The sequence below is a fragment of the Mixophyes fleayi genome, chromosome 1, assembly GCF_038048845.1.
Source record: "Mixophyes fleayi isolate aMixFle1 chromosome 1, aMixFle1.hap1, whole genome shotgun sequence".
Classification (NCBI taxonomy): domain Eukaryota; kingdom Metazoa; phylum Chordata; class Amphibia; order Anura; family Limnodynastidae; genus Mixophyes; species Mixophyes fleayi.
This window is the reverse complement of record NC_134402.1, coordinates 321,415,857-321,440,999: the sequence shown is the minus strand read 5'-3', so window position 1 is coordinate 321,440,999 and position 25,143 is coordinate 321,415,857. Positions and strand designations below refer to the sequence as shown.

Genomic DNA, 25,143 nt, shown 5'->3' with positions numbered 1-25,143 from the left:
TATCTCAATAAAATGAATTTATTATAAGCACTATGTAAAAACAAGTAAAAGGTATGATCTGAGTGAAATCGCTGGTAAACCTGATATGGTTGGACTCTTACCCCATGTGGGATGATCTTGCGCATGTAGGGAAACCTTTATGTCCCTCTCCAAAGATCGGGTTGCCGGCTGGTTATCACTGCATACTTCCCAACACTCGGATTTAAATTCCTCTCCTCTCAGGGAATCAGCGTATTTCCTCTCAGTCCCCCTCGTCACCGCCTCTGCCAACGCGTTTCAATTTGAAAAAATCTTTATCAAGGCAATATAGTGACACTACAAACGGCAAGGTCTTAAAGCGCTTGCGTCCAATCAAAATTTTCCCGATTAGCATACGGTTGTCATGGTAACTCGTCATAACTCGAGAAAGATTGTTTAAAACAAATCCGGGTATTTTCTTATGTGCTTATGTCCAGACTTCACATATATAAAATATATCAAACATAATTCACATGATACACCAATATGAATCACAATCTAACATAAAATACTCCCCACTTTTTTCATTAGTGATCCCATCCATTCCCAAACTTTTCTCACAGATCTAAACTTTCTTTCCCTCCTCGAGGTAAACAAAACAAGTAACACTTCAATATATGCCCAATAGGGGGAATAGAAAAGGGAACACTTGTCTAGTTGGATAAAACATAGTATATATACTGGAAAGATTTTTAGGCACAGCCTAATATATCTTAACTTTCCCAATTATCTTATATTAATCATGTTAATACACTTTATCATTCGGGATTAGGGGTTTGATCTTATATATACAGGTAAACATGAACCTCTTCATATTGGATTAACTGAGATTTCAATATGACCATTGCACCAAGTATATTGCAACTTATATGTAAAAAGAGAAAATCCACACAAAGGCAAATATACGTAACTTTTCCAACCACCTGGTAACCTACACTGCCCTATCTTTCTGTATTCTCTATTTTCTCACAAAAAATATTTGATTTCAAAGTTCGAATTCAGACCTTTCGGTATCAAAGTGTCCATCAAGTATATAAACTTCATCTCCATTTTAGCTAACTCTCCCTTGGACTCTCTTTTTCTCCAATCCCCCCAGACCTTTTTAAAGCCACAGAAATATTTAATGGATGAAGTATTGCATTTGTGTTCATTCTTACAATGGAGTGATAGAGAATGCAACTCGTATCCTTTTCCGATGTTTCTTAGATGTTCTGCCCAACGTTCTCTTAGTTTGCGGCTAGTTCTCCCTATATATTGTTTCTTGCATTCACACTCCGCCAAATAAATGCAGTTATTTGTATTGCACATAATAAAATCTTCAATCTTATAGATTACACCAGTGGTGTTAGATTGGACTTCTGTCCATTTGGTGGTCTCAGATTTTATATTCCTGCATACTATGCAGGAGCCACATCTAAAAAAACCTTTGGATTTATTAAGTGTTCTTTGGGGTTTGGAGATTACACTTTTTACCAGAATGTCTTTTAATGTTGGTGCTTTCCTGTATATGAAACCAGGATGTTCGTTTATATCCTCTTCCAATTCCCTGTCCTTTCTTAAAATGGACCAATGTTTTTTTATTATTATTTCAACCTGTTTGTGGTAAGGATTAAATTTGGTGATAAACGGTAAACCTAATTCCTTCTTGATGTTTTCTTTATTGAGGTCCCGATTCAGTTTATCTCTTTCCATTTTTTGTACTTTTTCAATAACCAAATCTAATTTTTGGTTATCATATCCTTTTGCTACAAACTGGTTTTTCAATTTTGAGGCTTGTTGATTTCACTCAGATCATACCTTTTACTTGTTTTTACATAGTGCTTATAATAAAATCATTTTATTGAGATAATGCACCATTTGGAGCACTTTTATTTTTCTTTTGAGCCTATACTCAAAGAATTACGTGGACTTAATTGAAGATCTACAAGTGTACTCCATTTCCATCATTGGAATCACAGATATCGTCCTGTGTAAGTGTATTATTCAGCGGGGAACTTCTGGTCACATATGGTGATAATTAAATATCTTTTATACCACACGGGCATTATAAGGTTTTTTGATCGTAGTAGAATATAAGTGAACACGGAGTAACACGATCTGTTTCTGCTTATTTATATGTATGAACATTGGTGGAAAATAATATCCGGATATACAACACCTTCCCTTTGGGATCGAATTTTGTTGAGAACATATGAACATTGAAGACATTTTTTTTGGGACTCTTATATTACTTATAGACTCTGGACTACCTTTTTTGTGTTCCTCTTGAGATCTAATAGAGTATAAGCGCCATACCTGTTTGCATATATTATTAGGTTTTATTCAAGAAAACATGTTTAAGAAACAAAGTGCATAGAACACACAGGCAATTGTGGTTTCTTGTAAGCTGAAAATATAAATGTCACATGACCTGTCTTTTTTTTTTTTTTTTTTTTTAAGTCTGCTTTTTACCAAGTACTCCATATTCACTATCAATGTTTATTAAATACTCACATATGTATGTAACTTATTATTTATAAATACAGTAAACTTAATTTTACTGGATTGAGCGACCACCAAACTGTTAACCTAACATTACTTTTTAACAGGACTGCAGTGTAAAGTATTACCCACTGAAGTAAAAGCAGGTGCCAATACTCCCACATTTGTAGTAGCGTCCTGAGGAGAACCGATACAGGTAAAAACAACAGAGACTGGTTTGCAATGACATCACTGGCCCCGATGGCTCAACCAATTCACACTGCATTTCTGCAAAGCAAATCTGTGTAGTGTTCAATCACCGTCTGCGTGTTTAGTTAAAGAAACATCTCCCTCATAACATGGCAGACTGCTGCAGATGAGTGAAAGAGAGCATGGTGGACATATTTCATCAGCTCAGTACATATATTAATATCGAGTTGAAATTTGTTCGGAGGTAAACATGGAGTTACCGCAGCTTCGAAAACTCTGACCTACAGTAGGATTCAGTCACTTTGTATGAGAATTAAACAGGCCTGATTCATTAAGAAATTAAATGCAGATACGTGCTGTATTTTAAGTTAAATTGCACTGCACTGGAGGAAGGAGGCGAATGCATGAAATCAATGTACATTAAGGGCATGCCAAAGACGAGCGCACATATCAGTGTCCGATTCAAGCATTGGGCATCTCTAAGGTATATGATCTTCAGTCGTATCACTTGCACCAGCTACAGGTGAGGTGTAATTGCAGAGTGATAGTAATGACGGTCGCGTATGTATACTAGAACATGTGTTTGCAATCAAGAGCAACTGTAAAAATGATTTTTTTTCTGTATAGTAAACATTAACATGATTAAATCATGATAAATGCATTTTATGGGATTAAAAAAAAAAAAAAAAGTGAAAAAAACACAACTTTTTCCCCATTAATTACTATATTATTAACAGTTGCCAATAACTGAACACTCTTTGTTTTCTGTGCACTCTCCTGGGACTGTACATGCCACATATGTATTGTACATATCCAGCAATGTGTCTGTCTCAATACGGCAAATGCCATATATGCAAAGCGTACCTATAACCGTTTTCAAAAAGAGACGTTTCTTCAGATCCGCTTATAGCTGAATACAGACGAGCACATGCCCGAATTACATGCGTTTCTAATAAAAAAATGCACAACGCATTAGTTTTGTATGCCTTCGTGAATCAGGCCCTAAGACGCTCATGTAGAGTTGGAAGCAATGGCAACCCAAACGTATGCAGGATAAGAAGCATACAAGGAAATGTGCATTTACATGCATATGCATCTCAAGATGCTTTCAGCTGTAACACACTAGCATTTGGATAAGGCGTTTGTCAGGCATACAAGTGTTTATACTTACACCCCAATATAGTATAGGGATGTGATTTGACACTGTTGGTAGTAAATTCTACAGTTGGATTAAAATGTATGCAGGTAGAACAGATGAACCATACTGTATGGATTATTTGATTTAAAAGTAGAATGATAAATAAGAGTAATATATATTCCCATAGTATTAGGTTACAAACTGGACAGTATCATGTAATAAATTATTTATTAATTTCACAGTTGTCTAAAGTATGGGTTGAACTCACTCTTCACCATAAAAGTTTCAATCAAAATCCAGAATCCATTTATAGCAACTACGACATCTGGAGAAAGAAGATAAGGAGGGGGTGATGAGAACCAGTAAAAGCACTTGCAGCATAGCAATAAAAGATGTTTCTACATTAGGGATTACAGGAATAGCCTGAAATAGACACCATATGATGCCTATATGCATCAATTTGGACAGCAAGTTTAGTCGTTTTAGGCCAAATTAGCCCCACACCACAGCACTATGGACATAAAACAAATGGCAATCCAAAACAGAAAATGTAATAAATAAATGAATAAATAAATTTGATGAATTTGGTTGCTTGGAACACAAACCGCCAGTGTGCGAGAACACCAGCTGACCCCACTAATAGGGCCCCAGGGGATCTGGTCATTCAACCCCACCAACAAACAGGCAGCTCTCTCTCAACCCAGCTCAGGTCATACAACTGGATTTATCGATGTATGGGCAGTTTTACTCTGATACTGTGGTGCTTTATGCAGGAGAAGTGTGAATATTTTACATGAATGAGAGAAGATATTTCTATGAATTATGTTGATAAAAATAAATAATTTGTTTCCCTACTACTCCCTACTACAGTCACAGGAATTACAGAAAAAAAAGTAGATCTTATTCTGAAGTCTCAAGCACCAGCATTGCGGTCTTATTCAATTGTGCCACCTTATGTCCTTTTACGTGATTTGAGGAGAGTGGAAGACATGAATACAAGTGTGAGTGACATGTGCACTAATCAGGACATAGCAGCACATTCACCAAAATAGTAGGGGTGGAACTGGCTTCAAATGTGTTAAATCAGCTGCATTATGGTGGAATGCAGTTTTGTATTTGAGCTGAGAAAGAGAAAAGCGAGAGAGAGCACTTCTGGAATAATAGCAGACACACTGACTGTATAATCAAAATGTGTGTACTGCTATTATAAAGGCATTGAGATCATCACAGTCATCATTTATTTATAAGGTGCCATAAATTGCATAGAGCAGGACAGTTCTCCTACAGATGACACACATGAGTACAATAAGTTTTATGACAGAAAATAACAGTGACGTGAATACAATTAAGCATAATAACGTCTCCATGGAGGGTCTTGAGCTAGCATTAATAACATGAGTTAGCAGATATGATAACAAGTTTGTATGAGGGAAACAGACATGAGGAGAGGGGGTAAAGGAAGACTGTAGGTGCAAATAGACAAAAGTGAATGTGGTGAAGAGATGAGGCAGAGGGAGTGGAGGTGAGAGCTTAGTGGTCAAGCATGAAAAGGTGAATTTTGAAGATTGGAGGAGAGTTTGGTAGAACAAGTAAGAAAGTTTTATAGGTGGGGAGCAGTGCAGGAGAACTCATGGAGATGGGCGTAGGAGCAGATATTGAGAGGGGGGAGAGAGTTGAGGGTCAGAGGCGGATTGGAGTGAGCGCACTGGGGTGTGTCCAGTGATGATGTCAGAGATATAGAGGAAAGTGTTTGGAAGGACCTTGTACATGATGATGGTGATCAGTTTGAACTTCATTAAATGCTGGGGATTCAGTAAATGTATTTACAGAGAGAGGCAAGGGGTGGAGATCAGCGCAAGATGAAGATAGATCTAGTTGCATAATTCATTGGATGGATAGAAAAGGGGAAAGGCAGGAGGGGAAGACCAATGAGGAGGAAGTTACAGTAGTCAAAGCAGGAAATAATGAGTGAGCGGACCAGGGTTTTAGTTACTTCTTGAGCGAGGAAGGGGCAATATTACCGTGGTGTAGACTGCAGGACTGCAAGAAAAACTCCATGTGGGGTTAAAACTAAGGCTGAAGTCCAATAAATTACATCTAGGCAGTACATGTGAGGGAAGACAGTAATGTTGTTTACCATCAGGGAGATGCAGGGAGGGGAGGTAACGTTAGCAAGGGGAAAAATGCTCTGATTTGGAGATGTTAAGTTTGAGGAAGCGTTGGGTCATTCAGGTGAAGAACACAGAGAGGCAGTTGGATGGAAAGAGTTACAGGAAGGAAATGTAGATTTGGGTGTTGTTGGCGTAGAAGTTATAGTGGAGGCCAAAGCACAGGATGAGTTCGTTGAGAAAGGAGGGTAGATAGAAAGAGAGTAGTGCACCAAAAACAGAGCCTTGGGAAACACTGATAGAGAGAGGAAGGAAGGCAGTGAGAATCCAAAGTAGACACACAGAAGGGGTGACCTGAGAGGTAGGAGGCGGGGGGTGGAGTCAAAGAATAAAGAGTAGTCAACAATTTTGAAAGTGGCAGAGAGGTCAAGGAGTATAACGAGGGAGAAAAGAGGATTTTTATACTTACGATAAACCCGTTTCTCTGATTCCATTTGGAGGACACTGCTACCATGGGTTGAATGAGGGAACTCAGGGGTTGGCATTTAGTAAGTTAATTGAAAATCCCCATGGAAGGGGACCAGAAACAACATCCTAACAGCAAAAGAGCAGAAAGGAAGGGATTGCATTGTCCCCCAGATGGAAACTGAAAAACAGATTTATCGTAACTTTAAAAACCTCTTTTCTCTTTCATTCAATCTGGGGGACATTGCTACCATTGCTTGCTTTAGACCCCAAATGGCCACTTCAATCTTCAGCTGTGTGACAGAGCTGTACTTCAGACCATGCCTCCTCCCCCCCCCTCTACTAATGAGTGGGGAACACGGTACAGTCCGTGAAGAGGGCAGACGCCATCTTGACCTCGCGGTGCTCTATATCGCCAACAGCAGTGCTGATCAGTCAACACTCAAAAAAAGTTACAGCAACGTGAGCCGCTTTAACAATGGAATCACAGGCACCCCTAAGTGACATATCAGTCAAACTGCTGAAGTCTACTTGTGGGAAAAATGTTTGCCACAGCAAACTGTGCCTGTCGGTACAAATGTGTTGCAAAGCAGCACACAGAAAATGAACAAAATAAATAAAGAAAAGTGTAAATAAAAAGAACACACTACTAAAAATAGCTGAGCCAAAGCTAACTCCAACTCCTATATGCACCTAATGAACACTGGAGCTACAGGAGTTGCAGAGGGGAGGATGTACCGTCAAAAGTTACATTAACAATTAATTAACTAAGCGCCAGCTCCCGAGTCCCCTCATACAACCCATGGTAGCAGTGTCCTCCAGATTGGATGACAGAGAAATAGGCTTTTGACTTGGCTATGAGTAGGTCATTGGTCACTTTGGTGAGGGCAAATTCAGTCAAGTGAAGATGAAGGAAGCCCGATTGAAAGGGGGTCCATGAGAAAGTGGGAGGGGAGAGAAAGTGGGTCAGATGGTTGACTACAATTCATTCAAGAATTTTGGAAGCAAAGAGGAGTAGACATTGTTATCAGAGAGAGAGAAGACCAAGTTGGAGAAGTTGGAGATGTTGAACAGGCAGGAGAAGACAAGGTTCAGTGCGTGACTGTAGTAATGGATGAAAGACAATGTCAATTGTCAGAGGCCATAGGAGGAGGAGAGAGTGAGGGGTTTACAGACAGTAGAGCTGTTGGGTAGGGGAGTCAATGTTGAAATCACCAAGAATATGTGAGGGGAGGACAGCAGAGAGGAAGTGAGTAAGCCAGGCAGCAAAGTTGTTGAGAAATTGAGGGGTGACCAGGGAGATGAAAGATGACAGCAATGTGGAGGTTAAAGAGGAAAGAATAGTCAAATGGAGTGAACATCAAGGAGGGTTCAGGGAGGGGTGACGTTGTAGGCACAGCCATGAGAAAGTGGGATACCTACTCCACCATCGTGACTTTCACCAAATGAGGAGTGTAATGTGTAGGTGGAGTCCTAAGGACAGATCCAAGCTTCAGTAAGGAGTGGGAGAGGAAAAGGTTGTGGGTGTGAGTTGGTTGCAAAAAAATCTAAAGTTCCAGAGTGCAAAGGAAAAGGAGAGGAGGGAGAGAGCAGAGATGTGGATAAAATTGGAGGGGTTGAAGGCAAGTGCGTGGGGGTTGTTGTGGCAAGGATAATAAATAAAAGTAACAAAGCAGAATCAGGGGTTGGGGCTGATATTACCAGCAGCAATGATGGAGAAGAGGTGGAGGCAAGGACGCTCTGTCAGTGAAACAGAGGCAGAGGCGTGGGAGACTGGTGGGGGTAGATTAGGTTACATAGATGCTCTAGCAGTAGAGGGAAGTGAGGGTGGTATGAGGAGATTAAGATGTGGAGTGACAAGGTCAGGCAAGGCATGGTAGGATTCTGATTGGCATACCAAACAAAGAAGACAAAAAGGGCTGTACTAGGTATTTATTGCTGTAAATACCTAGTACAGCCTGGATATTTGAGCCTTTGTTATATGCAAGGCATTTGAGGCTTGATAACATGCCAGTCATTTGGGCTTTTTAAAATACTGGTGCAGATGGGAATGAATGGAGATTGGAGAAGTACACACATCTCGGAGTTTGCCACATGACTCCAAGACCATAAGCTACAACACAGGATACAAGTATAAAGTTGGGGGTTCTGGAAGTTAAGTAATTAAATAGGTCTGAATCAATCTATAGTAAATTCTAGAACCTCAGTGATTCTTATCAAATCAAATTATAAAGATAAGATATTTATTGGATAAAGTGTACTACAATGGGGCATTGCTGTTGAATCCATGATGAACTGCAGATTGCAGACTATATTCATATATACTAACTGAGCATTAAACAGGTTACAAAAGATTTCATATTATAATGCCATTTACCCCAATAAGGTAACAATAGCTACACTTCAACTTGTTTGTCACCATTTAGTACATCAAGCTAGCAGTTAACTTAACCACCTTACATATTAAGAAGTGCAAATATGAAGAAAAGTCATGTCATGGTACTCACATACAGCATACTGAAATACTCTGGAATTTGCCAAGATATTGAAACCTGAAAAAAAAAAGTAAAAAAAAGTAAAAAAAAAAAAAAAGTGACTTGCCACCTTAAGGTATACATTTGAACCATGTCAACTAGGCAGGAAAAAAGATCTGCATTGTATTCTGCAAGTGCTCATAGTAAAATAATGCATACAATGTTTGATTACCATGTCTTGTATGTCCTATTACATTGTAAACTCAATAAATGGCTGCAGTACAAAACACTGCAACATCTGCTAAGATCAGGTTGCTTTCTAAAACACATAATAAATCCACCTGGGATACCATAGCAGAGCTGTATGAAGGAAGCAGCTACCCCCACTACATTACCTTTAAATATAAGCAGTGCTGTAGGGGGCAGGTCATCAAACCAATGTTCATGGATACGCTGCACCTGCCAAAAGAAAAGAATGGGGTGGAGCAAAACACGTAGGCTCTGGTCATAGGACACTACAATAACATGAGAAGTGAAACATTATGCAATTAAGAGTGAAGATCAATATAATTCAATTATAGCAGAGAGAGCATTTTCTCTCAAAAAGTGGTTCTCTTAATAACTTTTACCTATGCATTTCAAATACTAACTGTAATATTAATTTAAATAAGGACAGTTGTATAATGAGTCATCTACCCTAAATCCACATGCTACTTAATATTTTATCTGAGAGCAAACATATACAATGTGCACTGTTGGGGCTGGTCTTAAAATGCAAAAATAAAAAAAACACATTTCCTTTTTGTCTACAATATATATTATAAATACACACCATTGCAAAGAAAATAGAGACATGCCGATTTAAAGTTAAAAAATTTCCTTGTGGCTGAACTATATATTTCATATGTTTGGCGTCACTGTGCTATTTATACACTTACCTTCCACTTCAAGTCCACCACTTCATAGAAATGGTAAAAGTCTTTTACTCTGCAAGACAAAAGTTTCATGAAACTGGGCCAAGTGCTAGATATGAAATATCTTCAATTTCAACATTTTGCATGCCAATTTGTATCTGGATCTCCATCCCGCATCAAAACATTGTTAGAATCTCTTTGTCTTGTTCAACATACTACCAGTAAGCTCATTTCCACTATGTACGAAGCTTTGGTTTCCCCTTTGGCTCGAGATGGGAGTGATCTTGCTTTCTGAAGATTGGACCAGGATTAGGAATGGCCTAGCTAAACCCTCAATATCTGTTGGCATCAAAGAAAATACTTATAAAATGTATTGCCGCTGGTACCTCTGTTGGATAAACTGTGGCCAGGCAGGTTCCTTCAGACATATTTGGTGGATAAATTATATGCTTTCTGGCCTGAGGTTAGAAATCTAATTATGTCACTTTGATATAATTCAATATAATATATATATTTGATGTAATATAATATAATGGATGTAATATTCACTTGAATTTTATTGACTGCCCCTTCCATTTCATGATGACACAAAATATTCCAATAAACGGATTAGATACACTTGCTCAGCCACTGCTTGCCTAAACGTTTCCAAATGGTTCCCGAACCCTCCCGAGCACTCTTCTTTAATAAAAGACACCAGTGAACCATTCCCTACAACTTTACAACTTGGGGCCCATGGTTGGAACATTTTAAAGCATCCTCCCCTCTAGACATATACATGTTATAATATATCTCCCATATATATATACATATATATATATATATATATATATATATATATATATATATATATGTATATATATATATATATATATACATATATATATATATATACATATATATATATACACACACACACACACACATACACAAGTTAACCCGTGCATGATACTCATGCATTCTAGTCAAATCAAGCTACTTAAGGTGTTAAAAAGGTTCTTGTCATGCATTTGGGCCTAGCCCAGGCCTCCTCAGGGGAAGAGCGTTACTTCCCGACGTAAGCACCCTTTTTTAACGTGGTTTTGTCCACATGTCACCACCTCATCATTTTTCTCCATCACCTCATCCTTCATCGCCATATCTATCCAGATGTCTATCCAGACACAGGGATCTCTCTCAGCGGTCCTGAGTATCACACTCCTCTCGCTCTGTCACCCCTGGCAACCACCAACCACTCCCCACTGTCACCCCCGGCAACCACTAACCACTCCCAACTGTCACCCCCGGCAACCACCAACCACTCCCAATTGTCACTTCTCCTTCAAGAAATATATATATATATTTTTTAAATCTTTATAAACACTTTTAACAATTAACAAATTAAATTAACAAATTAAAAACATCTTAGTATACCAAATTTCAGCCCTTTCTGAGTTTTTTTCCCCACACACACTAAGAATTTAGTAGGTCAGTGTATAACTCCACCCAGCAGGTGGCGCTGCAGCTTGTTGGTTTTTTTTTCACACACACAGACTAACACACGCCACTAGGCTTATATATATATATATATATTTTTTTTTTTTTTTTTTATTATTGTGGTTACTTTGTTTCAACCCGTTTGACAAATCTCTTACATTTTTATTTATTTTTGTATATGAAAGGATATATGAAAATGGGCTATGCCAAGTAACACTGATCTGCCTTTAGGTGGTTGAACACAGAATTAAATAAGTGTAGTTGTTACAGAAGATGACTGAAGTTAATTGAGTAATTCCAGTGTCTAAATTACTCCAACAGTGTCTGTATCAATAGCTTCTCACTAAACAAACCACCCTTGTTTAATAGAAAAAAATGTGCAACTTTACCGGAGATTGTCTGTTCTGCTCTGTTTCAAGGCCTTGAAGCATAGATATCGATCACGTGTTGACATCCGGGGCTTGTAGAACTTCATCATCCCATTAAAGTGCTGAAAAGAAATTCCTGGGGGGCCCTGCAATAGAATAAATGCCAGATGAAGTAGCCGTTAGCTAGCCAAATACACTGCATATTTCAATCATCCAGCAAGATGATGGCCACAGGATTCAAAGCCAAATGTCACAGTTCTGGTTATTTCACGGTGGATTGGGTGGGGCAGAATGTTTCCTATCATTTAATTGTATAGCTTGATGCAGTCATCAGCTGCCTTGATTTAATATCATTTGTATTTTATTTTTTACAAAGGCCATATATATATACACAAGCATTATTTAAATATGACTCTACTCTGTTCTCTTCTTGACAGGTAAAAGAATGAGGCGCGGAAGCTTACAGAGATTACGCTCTACTTTCAATCACTGCACCAGCATCTCGCTAATGTACTCTATGTTAGCTTCCTTGTATCCTCCATTCACCTGTCAAAACCGGAATCAAATAATGCATATATGGACCCTTACTCTTATACATGAATAAACCAATTGATCGGTTGAATGTACAGGTATTCGTTTTCCATTAAAAATTTCTTACGTCTGAATTTTCATACCTGTGAATTGATCAGCAACTGATAGCTGTGCTGAGTCGCTGTGCGCTTGTGGAGAAGTAGAGATTTGAATTTCTTTTTCTCTATGTCATTGAATGTATCGAACACAACCGCTAGAAGCTAAGAAAGAGAAATCAGAACGTGAGTCTTTGCTTTATCAATAAGCACTAGCCTAGATTCCCTGCCTCTTCTAGTGAAATTAAAAATGGGCTTAGTCGCTCAGGCATTTGGCCCACTCTACCTATAGACTCAAGATATTAGTTATCAGACACTAAGCTACATTTTTATTTTGTATTTTTGTTTTGTTTTTATTGGGAATCATCTAAGAAACATAAAAAAGCAGAGGTGCAAAAAGTGTTCCTTTGTCCATGATATTGTACATTGATTTATGCATAGCTGGTACCATCTTACCAGACACACTAGTTTGAAAAATAGGATTTTTGTACTTACCGTAAAATCTCTCTCTGAACACTAGTTGGGGGACACTGCTCACCTTAGGGTATAGAGGGCGCTGTGGGAGCAATGGCACTAAAAAAACTTGTCTAGCCTGCTCCCCTCCCCTCTATACCTCCTCCACAGGAAGAGCTCAGTTTATTTACTAACCAAGTCACAAGAGAGGGCGAAAACACAACCAACAGAACTGTCAGAACAAAGGGTGGGAGCGCAGTGTCCCCCAACTCGTGTTCAGAGAAAGAGATTTTACGGTCAAGTACAAAAATCCTATTTTCCTAGTAGATCAGCGCGCAGAAATCCTAGCTATCTCATATTTGCCAACTCTCCCTGAATGTCAGGCAGACTGCCTGAAATAGGGGTGATCTCCCTCACTCCCTGAACAGTCTGGCATTCTCCCTGATGCTGAGCAAGTACAAGACGTGGTTGGCTTCGCCATCTGTGGCATGATGACACAGTTCAGAAATTGTGTCCTATGTCCATGTATAGATGCCTATGGAGGTGGCCATTTTCATGGTGACAAAGATTTATTCAAAGACTGACAGGTAAGTAATGGAGACAGAAATGTAAAAGATACTTCAGTCTCTAGAGATTCATTAGCTGCTTTTCTTTAACACAGTTGCTTACTCTCCAAGAATGTCTGGGAGACTCCTGCATTTCAGAGAAACCTCTCAGGCTCCCGGGAGAACAGGGAAACCTCCCTGTTCTTGCCCTGCAATAGATAAGTGGCAGGGGAGGGGTTTAATGACACAAATATTGTGCCATCTTAGCCCCACCCCCTGCTGTAATTGGCCAAAATTGTGACAATTGTTTGGGGGGTGGGGCTTGATGAATTGCATTATTTTGATCCCGCCCCCTAAACGATTGTCACGCCCACCTCCCCGGGATCTCCCTGAAGCCAACGAGGAAAAGTTGGCAAGTATGAGCTATCTATAAAAATACACAAAAAAACAAAGAAGAGTAGACTAAAAGTGCCCTACTCTGTTCTTTAGCGCCATTACTCCCACAGCACCCTCTATACCCCAAGGTGAGCAGTGTCCCCCAACTAGTGTGAAAGAGAAAATGTCACCAATTGCCAGAGAAGCTCATTTTTGCACCTTGTAGTCTGAGAAACTGGGCAAATTATAGGCAGGGCATTAAACTAAAAAATGCAAGATACCAGCAGTAATGCTCCAATTCTGTATACAAATGCAAAAATCAATCTTTGTTACAGGGAAGAGATAATCCAACGCACTTTAAGAGCTGAAATGCATACATCTATACATGGGCTCCCATTGTAGTGGATGCTTGCAGAGCCCATTTACATGCACAAAACTTCCAGATTTTTACATCACCTCAGAGATGTCAGTAACTGGACTTTGCCAAAAGTATGAATTTCCCTCATTATACGTCCCACACATCAGTAGAACCATGAGGGTCCTATGCGGAGAAGAACCCTTACAGTTCTACTACTGGACATAGGGTGAACCTGCTAGCTGTGCACTTCAAGTGAATTCCTCTCTTCAACATTTTGTTGCTATAAATTGATTGAGCCCATTGCCTTGTTAGTAGCATAGCCTTGGAAGGCACCTATGGGAGGTCTGGAGCTGCCTTACATTATTCCTACCCTCCTATAGGATGCTTTACCTGAGGTATCCTCCTGATAAGTTGCAGACTCAGTGTCCTAATGTATATCACCCAAGTTTGGGACTATAAGACTAACAGGGCAAGCTTAAACATATAGTTGCATATTTATGTAACTTAGACTTCTGCATTATCCTGAATGGGGTGTTTTTCCTCTGGCAGAGGAGTTCAGGGGGAAAAACTGTCATTTTTGCACTTCCGAACTACCCTTCCGTTGTTAAATGAAACTGATTGACCAATGTAGTCTATACTTTTTGTGGGGATGTGTAGGCAATCCCTGATTACAGCAACCTAAGTTTATCAGATATTCACTATATATAGGTATAAACTACTTACAGTTTACATTTTCATATCTGTATTATTTTCTAATTTTTCCATTCTGCACCTAAAGTGTTTCCAGTTTTCTGGGGAAAAATGATTGACCAATGTGCCTTTTTATTTTGTAAATTAATGTTAACATGCTCCAATGTATGCGTGTGGCGTACAAACGAAAACATTTGTACATAAAATAATGCCTTGTACCTCATTATTTGTCTCACATATATGAAACAGCATAAGAATATAATGCCGCAATTACAAGCTCACCAAATTCATGATTAAATATAGTTCAATAGACAAGTACACAATGAAAAAGATGCAGGACCACCGGTTTCGTGAATATGCTGGCATCATGACATCAGGGAAACTGGAATGCAGAAGGCATATTGTTAGCAGATGTAAAAACCAGGTTACATAGCTTACTAACAGTGAAAAAAGAGGATCACTTACTTGGCAGTTGTCAGGAGCACAAAGAGACTGACAAGACTATTCTCGAGAGTGCTGAAATACTGAGTGCCAAAGGGGATACTAATTAGTTCATTATCTGCTCTTCCATGTTTGTTAAACAAATAAAACAGTTCTCAAAAAACATTATATAGATGTGTTCATAACAAGAAGGTTGCCTAAAATATCCATATCACTTACCGGATCAGACAGATTAGGAGAAAATAAGTAGAATCCTAAAATTAAAAAAAGAAAAAAAAAAAAAAGTATACACTAGTTAATAGTCAAAAATACATACACAATCTACTACGAGCTCAATTTTCCATGACTGAACACACATGAGCAATACATAGACCTGAACACAGCTTTTGATTACATACCTAGAATGGCAAAAATGACCATGAAGAATAAGAGGAGAAGTAGGATGTCTATAAAAGGTGGCAGAGACTGGAAAATCTGACGCAGGTTCCTGTGAATTAAAATCAGGTTTTTTTATTTAGGCTTTTGACCGAGACTCAACAAGGCCAATACTACATTGATGAAGATTATGTCCACTTTCACACACATGCACTCTTAAACTGTAGACAGCCACCACATATAAAAAGACACGTAAAAGGTATCAAGAGAATCTTTAATAAAAGACATTTTATATGAAACAAGCATATGTGAATGTAGAAATCTATAAACATTTTTCTAACTGCAGATATCTGAGACGGACTGTGTGCAGCGCAGTGACCAAAGATTCCTATGCACACTAAACTTGCTGTTATGCAGAATAAGAGATCCTATTGGGAGGCTATTGATGACCACAGCATGATAACTACTCAGAGCTATGTAGGATTACAGAAATCAATTACGTGTATTCAACAAAGTACAAAAGTAGAACACCAGGGTGTGAAATCTGCCAGAGACCAGAAAGAATCCAGTGGACTTGTCCACTTAATCAGGGATACTGAAAATAAATGTCAGGTGCAAGTGTACAAATGACATATTAAAGATCTTCATTTCGGTCATATTATGGAGACTTTTACATACATATCTGAATATTGTCCTAGTAGCAAACATTACTTTTATGTTCCACGGTCCTATTAATTAATGTTGCGAATGAGAGAACAAACTGTTTGCGGGAGTATTTACCAACTTACCATCATTACATAATCTATATTGTAATGTCCTCTATCAACACAAAGACACAATTAGTGTCACACATAGAACTGTTCTTACCTTCGCACAGCCCCACAGTACCTGCAGTCCACTAAGAAAATGGGGCGTAGGGCTCTTGTTACCCGCACATGGGAGGTCTGTCTCACTAGCACCACAATGGCTTCAACAAACTGAACCAGAAACACACAACTCTGCAGAGAAGCATAGTTAAAGCAAAAATGATTGTGTGCCAGCTAGATATGTGCTCATGTGTCTGGGATCACATGGAAATGCATAGTACCTACTTTGACACAGTGAAAAACAGTGCTGAATATTAAACTTAATTTGTTTCCTCAATAAATCCGTACTCAACGAGATAGAATGGATAAACCCAGTATACACCGTTTCCAACATTCCATACCTTCAGCATAGTCCTGCGATGCCGCAGAGATGTCCGAAACCCAAGCCATCTCATTTTCATGCTGAGCTCAAATACAACCAACGCCAGGGCCAGCAACTCCAGGGTGGCATGGACCTGCATTGTGTCCATGGGTAAAACAGGAAAGCGCGAGTCAGACATAATTAACAAGGATTTTATAGGAATCAGCAATGAATCTCTCATTAGTGGTTACAAAAAACAGAACAAAAAATGTATGACAAACTGTAAATCAGACAGGCGGATTGGTTTTTGTCTGCTTTCAAGTACTGCATAAAACATCTTTCTCAGTCATCCAATCTGGGGGACACTGCTACCATGGGGTTGCATGAGGGCGCACTAAACTAACTGCTGCTGGCTCCTGCCGTCTGCAACCCTTGCTAACCTCAGTTTAATTTAAGTGCCCAAGGAGTTAGGCTGGTTTTTTTTGCGGTTGGTTTTTTAGATAAATAAGTATGTTTCTTTTATTTTTAGTTCTTATATCTGGATAGTGTAGATGGATACAGGTGCTGTGTGCTACCTGTTATCTGTTAGGTAGCACACAGCACAGTCCGGACGGATGGATGAAGACCTTTTTTTGTTCTACTGCTCACACAGACAGGCTTTTGGTGCTTGTTCTTAGGGTGACAGGAGCTGCTTGCTGCGACGCTGTCACCACCGCTACTCCGGGACCGACGCTGCCAACAGGCAGAGAGCGTACAGTCAGGAGGAAGCTGGACATGGTGGGAGATACCATGTTTCCAGCTAAGGTGGAGGGGGGAACCTGGATCTTCAGTCGAGGGGCCAATCCACGGCAGTGCCTGACTAGGTCAGACTGCAGAAACGCTGGGCACGTTTCTTTTTGTTGCTGGACCGCAAGTGGATGACACAGAAGGTGTGTACTGCGCTGCAGTCGGCTGTCAGTAGGAGTCTGGGAGAGGGGAGCCATGGAGGCTTCCCCCCTGCCAGTTGGTATGTCCCAGGAGACCGAAATCTACCTGCGAATGCAGAGGATGACGGAGGTTCCTCAAGTGACTCTGTGACGGGAAAGAAGTGTGCTGTTGCTGACTCCTTCCTTTCTTACCCTGGGATCCAGCTAAGAGTCCATTTCTTAGTTGGTTCTTAGGACATATACATTTAAAAGAAGAGAGTAAAGCAAGTAGATACTTATTGTCACTCACCAGACCGTGAGTGCCTCTACGCTGGTGCGTGGCTCCCTAGCCTTCCTGCCGGCACCTATCTTGAACCGCGGCCGTCCGCCATCCTGATGGACTGCGCATGCGCAGCACCCAAGAACTCTTGTGACTGTTGCTTTTAATTAAATTGGTTGATCAGGCAACTCTCCCTATTTAAGGCACCTGTGCTCATTACCTCATTGCCTGATCTTGAGTCTCATTCCCTGTGAGTCTCTGAAGGTGTCTCCTGTGTTCTACTAGTGTCTTCAGTTTCCTGCTGATTCCTCGTGTTACTCATCGCTGGTTTCCATACCTGCTACAGTCTCCTGTTTCCTGCCTGTGTCCTCAGCTGGACTCTGATTACCGGATCTACTCACCTGTGGTTCCTACACTCGTCTCTGCCGTTGAGCGTCTCTGCAGTCCCTGCATCTTCCTGTGGACAGACTGTTCTACTGAATAGCGGTATGCCTATCTGTTATTGACTTTCTACGTTTACTCTGCATATCCGCTAGGACAAGATTCCACTTTCAGCAGCGGTATCCATACCCGCTATAGACTGTTATTGTTACGCTGCATATCTGTTTGGAATTAACCGTACTACTCAGTCGTTATATGCATAACTGTGATTGACTATCCTTTATTGGCCTGCATATCTGTGCTGAGCAAGTCTCTACCAAGCAGCGCCACACATACAGTTATAGACTTTGCTGGATACACTGCATATCTATTGGGATCAAGTTCCTCTGTGCTCTCAGTGTCTGCATCCTATTATCCTTTGTATGCCTCCACTCATCGACACCTGTACACATCCTCACCTATTAAGCAGTGGTATAACTTGCTGTACGCAGACCACTGACTTCCCCGCTACCTACCTGCACCTGGACAAGTCTTCTCACCATAGCAGTGGTACAACTTGCTGTACGCAGACCACTGACTTCCCTACTACCTCCCCGCATCTGCTCACGTCCATCCTGATCTCCGTGTTCAAATCTGCCTTTCCACAATATCAGCTAGTCGCTGACTCATTGACCAAGATTGCTGCAAGTCACTGACTTTCCTATTATTTATTGGCATTCTCTCTCCATCTGCTGTGATATATGTTCCGCTAGTCACCCTGCTACCAGAGGATCGTTGTGTTAACTTCACCGCTCTGGTAAGCCCAGTCATCTGGTGAATTCCTGGGCAAAACTCCTAGTGCCCGTGACACTTATTTTACTGCCGACGTGAGTTTTTGAGGTTTAGATCCTAACAAAACCCCGTTCCTGTTGCCTATCCACCCAGTGCTTGCAGCTGTGTTTGGTGTATTCATTTTTCTGCTTGTTATCATGTCAGATAAAGGTAAATCTGCCAGTGTCAAAGTTTGTGTCTGTTCAAAATGTTCTGCTAGACTCCCAGTGGGACAGACGGACCGGGATGCGCCCTGTGCACAGTTTGTAGCTGGGATCCGGGACGAGAGGCCGCAGGGGGCATCACTGGCCCAATCGGTCACTTTGCGTGCACAGCTCATTGCCCAGCAGTCCCTGTACACTCTGCCGCGGGTTCCATTCCATATTCTTCAGCAGGAGGGGTTTCTACCCAGCTTCGACAGTTAATACAGGGGGTGACTTTCCAGGTTTTTTCCCCGTCCCCTCAGGCTGCCCAAGGGGAGCTGGCTTGGTCTTCTTCCTTGGGGAGAAGTTTAGACCGTTTAAGTTGCTTCCTGGATTCCCCTGGGCTGCTTTCCCTCCAGGGCCAATCAGGCCAAGGTTATCACATGCTCTGTTTTCGGCTTCTGGCTCAGAGGGATTCTCCGAGGAAGAAGGGGAGCTAGTAGAGGATTCTGACTCTGCCCAGTGGGGTGACTGGTAGGACAATGCCAGGAACCAAGGAGGACATGGTGGAATCAGAGGAGTAAAGCAGTTCAGTTTAGGGTCTTTTTAAACGAAAAAAAAAAACAAAGACTGTGCGTTTTCCTTCCTCTTCAGAGCTGTCTGAGATTGCGGAGTCCGCATGGAAAGCTCCGGACCGGAAATTCTCTTTCCCTCGCAAGTTCCTTCAGCTTTATCCACTGCTGGACCAGGATGACTCGTGCTGGGAGCAGATTCCCAAGGTGGATACGCTAGTGGCTAGGTTAGCCTGACATGCCATGTTGCAGGTGCCCAGCTCGGCGGCTTTACAGGACCCCACAGATAAGATTGAGAGTTTCCTTAGGAGCAGGTTTTTTCGGCAGCGGGCTCTTCATTCTGGCCCATGTTCTCATTTGCGTGGGTAGCCAGAGCCATGGAAACCTGGTTTGCAGGATTCTAATCTTCTCTTAACTTACCATTTGAAGGAAGCCTCAGGCTATCTTTACGAAGCGACCCAGAATGTGGCTTCGGTGTCTTCTTCTATTTCTGCCACGGCTTCGCAGCTAGAAGGGTCCTTTGGCTTCGCTCTTGGGATGCGGACGCAGAGTCCAAGAAGTTGCTGGAGACCTTACCTTACTCTGGGTTGGTCATATTTGATCCAGAACAGGACGCTATGATTTCCTAGTCCACTGGTGGAAAGAGTAATTTTCTGCCAGTGAATGCTCCTAGGGCCAGATCACCTAGGTTCAGTTCTTTTTGGCAGTCATTTTGGGGCCACATCTCTGGCAGGGTTCAGTCGTCAGTGAGAGGTGGACCTTTTTCGTCCCGAGGGCAGTCTCACAGGGGAAGGGGCTCTTTTCCCAGGAGGCGCTCTTCTTCAAAGATCCCAGACAAGTCCACAGCATGATGGAAGCATTTCTCTCCTCGCTGCTGCGAGGGTGAGGGGCCGTCTGCAACTCTTCAGAGACCAGTGGGCGGTGTCTTCACGAGACAGCTGGATTTTGGGAACCATATCCAGAGGATACGTGATAGAACTTTTGGGTCCGGCTCCCAAATGGTCCTTCTCAACTTCTCTTCGTCGCGATCCACTGAAACTAAGGGCTTTGACTCGGGCAGTCGATTCTCTTCTTTCAGCAGGAGTCGTTTGCAGAGTCCCGGATTCCCAGAAGGATTGGGGATTTTATTCAAATCTAGTTCTGGTCTCAAAACAGGATGGGTCATTTCGGCCAATCTTAAACCTCAAGGGACTCCATCAGCATTTTCGGGTGGAGAAGTTCCGGATGGAATCGGTCTGCTCTGTCATCAATGGACTGGAACCACGGGAGTTTTTGGCGTTGATAGACATCAAAGACGTCTATCTCCATGTTCCCATTTGGGAGGGGCATCAGTCTCTCCTTCGGTTCATGATAGGGAGGAACCATTTCAGTTCACAGCGCTTCCCTTTGGGTTGTCAACAGCACCCCGTGTGTTCACAAAGATCATGTCGATCATGGCTGCTTGTCTGCGAGCCATGAGTGTGAACAGAAACCCTTATATGGACGATCTCCTTATCAAGGCTCCTGCAAAGAACGTCCTGGATCAACATCTTTTTTTTTTTTTTTTTTTTTTTTTTTACTTTTTATTTATAACAGCAGATATGTATAAAGCACAACAATACAGGTCATGCATAATATCCAAGTACCAGGATTGCAAAATATAAAGATTACTGGTGAGAAAAGTAAAAAACTTAGAAGAACCACAGAAAAGGTATAAATATATTTTTCACATCCAAGTACATTCTAAGAGGGAGTTAGTTAATGATCTGCAGAGTGAATATTGAGATAGAATTTTTTTTCCCCCCAATTCCAAATGTGCACCTTGTACCATTGTATCTATCCAGCGAATATAACAAACTGTAATAATTTTTTTATTTTTTGGGGAGGTACGGGGGGAAGGAAGGAAGGGGAAGGAGCAAAGGGAGAAAGAAAGTTAAAGAAATTGAGAAAAGAGAAGGAGGAGAGAGTAACTTAGACTTATGGGAGGCCTGGCATTGTACTGTTGTTGAAGCTATACCAAGGATCCCATACTGGATCAACATCTTTTAATGACCATTCGGATTCTGGAACAACACGGGTGGGTAATAAATTACCCGAAGTCCCAGTTGGTTCTGTTTCAGAGGATTGTGTTCTTGGGCCTTCTCATGGATACCAGTCAACAAAAGGTTTTTCTACTGAAAAACAATGCTTCCGCAATCAGGACATAGGTGCAGAGGTTTCTCCGGTCTCCTCTGCTTTCCATGTTGATAGGCATTAAGCTCCTGGGTCAGATGGTCTCTTCATTCTTCCTTTACGGCCGACTCCATTCGCGGGTCTTCCAGTGGGAACTCTTATGACAATGGTCGGGATCTCCCCTCCATCTCGAGCCCCAGTGTTTTCAGTGATCCTGGACAACCCGTCTCTCTCTTCAGTGGTGGGCGGAACCCATAGCACTTCGTGATGGGTCGGTCGTTTGTTCCACGGTCATGGATTTCGGTGACCATGGACGCCAGTTTGAGGGGGTGAGGGGCAGTGGTCCTCCATCTTCGCCTACAGGGTCTGTTGTCAAGCAGGGAGACCTCCCTGCCGATAAATATCCTCGAATTGAAGGCGATCCTCCTGGCTCTTAAGGGGGCGCAATCTCTTCTCAGGGGGATGCAGACTCGAATTCAGTCGGACAACGCCACTATGTAAACCGCCACGGCGGGACAAGAAGCGCAGGCGCCATGGCAGTGGTAAAGGAGATCTTGTCTTGGGCAGAAAAGTTTGGTCCAGCCATATCCGCGGTGTTCATACCGGGGGTGGACAACTGGGAGGCAGATTATTTGAGCAGGCATGTGATTCTTCCAGGAGAATGGTCTTTGCATCCTTAGGTTTTTCAGGATCTAGTCCACAGATGGGGCCTCCCCGACATATCCTTGATGGCCTCTCGTCACAATTGCCATGTACCAAGGTTTTGCGCAAGGTCCAGGGATCCCTTGGCAGCTGCAGTGGATGTAATGATCATGTGTTGGGAATTTCATCTGGGGTACTTGTTTCCTCCCATTCCCATGATTCAACGTGTAGTTCGACGGGTGGCTCTGGGGGGCCATCCGGTAATTCTGGTTGCGACAAACTGGCCCAGGAGGGTATGGTACACCAACATTCTTCTACTCGCAGATGGCCCGGGGTGGCCCCTTCCTCTCAGGCCCGATTTACTGGAACAGGGACCCTTTCATCATCCTCACTTGGTTCGGTTAGCTTTAACGGCATGGTTGTTGAGGCCGTCATTTGGCAGAGCAAGGTGTTCTCTTCCGCTGTCGTGCAGACTTTAATGAAGGCCAGGAAGCCGTCCCCAGCACGCATTTACCATAGGACGTGGCTGGCTTATGTTAAATGGTTTGAGGCTTGTTCTTGCCAGTCATCTTTCTTACGCTTGTCTCCTTTATTGGAGTTCCTACAGGATGGTTTGGATGTTGGGCTCCGTCTTAGCTCTCTCAAGGTTCAGGTCTCTGCGTTATCTGTTTTTTTCCAACGTCGTTTGGTCATTCTTCCAGAAGTTCACACTTTCTTCCAGGGAGTGTTGTGCAATCAGCCTACCTATGTTCCGCCGATAGCATCCTGGGATCTCAATTTGGTCCTGGGTGTTCTCCAGAAGCCTCCCTTTGAATTTGTGACTTGGAAGGTAGTATTCTTATTAGCTATTGTTTCGGCACGCAGGATGTCAGAACTCAGGGCCTTATCGTGTAGAGCTCCCTACCTGACTTTTCATGAAGACAGAGCGGTCTTGAGGACGGTGCCTTCTTTTCTACCAAAGGTTGTGTCTGGTTTCCATGTGAGTTCCTGCTGTCCGTGAGTGTTCTTTGCTAGATGTGGTCCGAACTTTACTCACTTATGTGGATAGGTCCTCTGCTTATCGTAAGTCGGACTCCCTCTTTGTTTTGTATGACTCCCATGAGAGGGGTTGGCCGGCATCCAAGCAAACCATTGTCCGTTGGATTACATCTACGATTCGGCAAGCTTTTGTGAGTTCTAGCAGACCGGTGCCAGAGAGGCCCACAGCTCACTTCATGCGCTCGGTGGGGGCGTCCTGAGCTGCTCGTCACGGTGCTTCGGCGGATCAGCTGTGCAGGGCTGCTACCTGGTCCTCTGTTCACACTTTTACCAATTTAATGTTTTTGCTACTTCAGATACCACCTTTGGCCACACTGTTTTGCGTGCAGGGGTTCCCGAGCAAAACCTCCCTCAGGGGCTACTTTAGAAGGTCCCCATGGTAGCAGTGTCCCCCAGATTAGATGACTGAGAAAAGAAGATTTTGGTACTTACGTCAAATCTCTTTCTTTGAATCCATCTGGGGGACACTGCATTCCCTCCCTTTCGCTTTTCTGCTGGATATTGTTTATTTGGTTCCTTCCTTGGGGCTTTTGTATTATACTGAGGCTAGCAGGTGTTGCAGAGGGGAGGAGCCAGCAGCCGTTCATTTAGTTAACTATTTAAGTGCCAACTCCATGCTCCATCATGCAACCCCATGGTAGCAGTGTCCCCCAGATGGATTTAGAGAAAGAGATTTGACGTAAGTACCAAAATCTTCTTTTTGTAGAAGAAAAAACCAAATATGTGAATAAGCAATATTATTTCTCATATAAACGGTTATATCCTACTGCTCCATGACACACAGAAGCAAAAGGACTGTCAATGGGGAATAAATGTGTAATGTAAGTAGTTTAATCCTTATGAATTTTAATAATATTCTGATTTATTTTTTAAAAAACTGTTGCATTTACAATGCAAGAACTAAGTGGGGTGCATTGTGTCTCTGTGTCTTGCAATTGTGTATGTTTGTTTGCTACTCTTTGATCACAAGCAAGCAATGACTAATATATTATATTGGCCTGTTTGTTTAGAAACTTTGTGCACTAATTACACTTAGGGGAAAAAACTGGCATCTTGCTGCACAAATCAGTGAAAGGCTGTTTATAACTAGTCGCGTGGGCTGTAAACGCAGACACATCACATGAACACAGGATAAATACACCTTTTTTGTCATTTAAATAACATTCAATATTTTACCAACAACAAAGAAAAAAAAAAAACAACAACTTCCTATTAGAATAGCCTTGTGTCAACTGTCCTAACATGCAAGGGACAGTCCCGAATTTGCAATCAGGAATATTGGGATCTATGCAGTCTGGTGACTGTTATTTCAAACCAGTACTGCTTTAAATGTTTCCTAGCTATTGCAATAAAACACAAATAACTATTTAGAAATTACTCATAAAACAAAAAATTATGTAATTGATCAAGTAGGTAGGTGTGCAAAAATGTTTCCCCAAATAATCTTCAAAGCCATATAAACTTATCAACAATTTAAATGTGTATTGCTTTGAAGTTATGTGTGCAATTACACTCACAAGGTAATTATCCAACACTGCCACCATCATTCACAGTTAAAGT

At 41.6% G+C, this 25,143-nt stretch overlaps 1 protein-coding gene across 3 annotated transcripts in view; it reads right to left on the bottom strand.

The window, feature by feature from the left end:
- The window catches only part of TPCN1 (two pore segment channel 1), a 64,455-nt gene that overhangs the window by 26,830 nt on the left and 12,482 nt on the right, over positions 1 to 25,143 (bottom strand). For all 3 annotated transcript variants that reach the window (XM_075213804.1, XM_075213813.1, XM_075213822.1), the window contains 12 exons: positions 16,702 to 16,815; positions 16,362 to 16,492; positions 15,518 to 15,606; positions 15,339 to 15,373; positions 15,144 to 15,202; positions 14,961 to 15,060; positions 12,306 to 12,422; positions 11,653 to 11,777; positions 9,812 to 9,860; positions 9,269 to 9,332; positions 8,907 to 8,951; positions 4,095 to 4,151 (listed from right to left, as the gene is read on the bottom strand). In XM_075213804.1, coding sequence (XP_075069905.1) covers positions 4,095 to 4,151; positions 8,907 to 8,951; positions 9,269 to 9,332; positions 9,812 to 9,860; positions 11,653 to 11,777; positions 12,306 to 12,422; positions 14,961 to 15,060; positions 15,144 to 15,202; positions 15,339 to 15,373; positions 15,518 to 15,606; positions 16,362 to 16,492; positions 16,702 to 16,815 — 985 coding nt within the window. The remainder of the gene's footprint in view (positions 1 to 4,094; positions 4,152 to 8,906; positions 8,952 to 9,268; positions 9,333 to 9,811; positions 9,861 to 11,652; positions 11,778 to 12,305; positions 12,423 to 14,960; positions 15,061 to 15,143; positions 15,203 to 15,338; positions 15,374 to 15,517; positions 15,607 to 16,361; positions 16,493 to 16,701; positions 16,816 to 25,143) is intronic.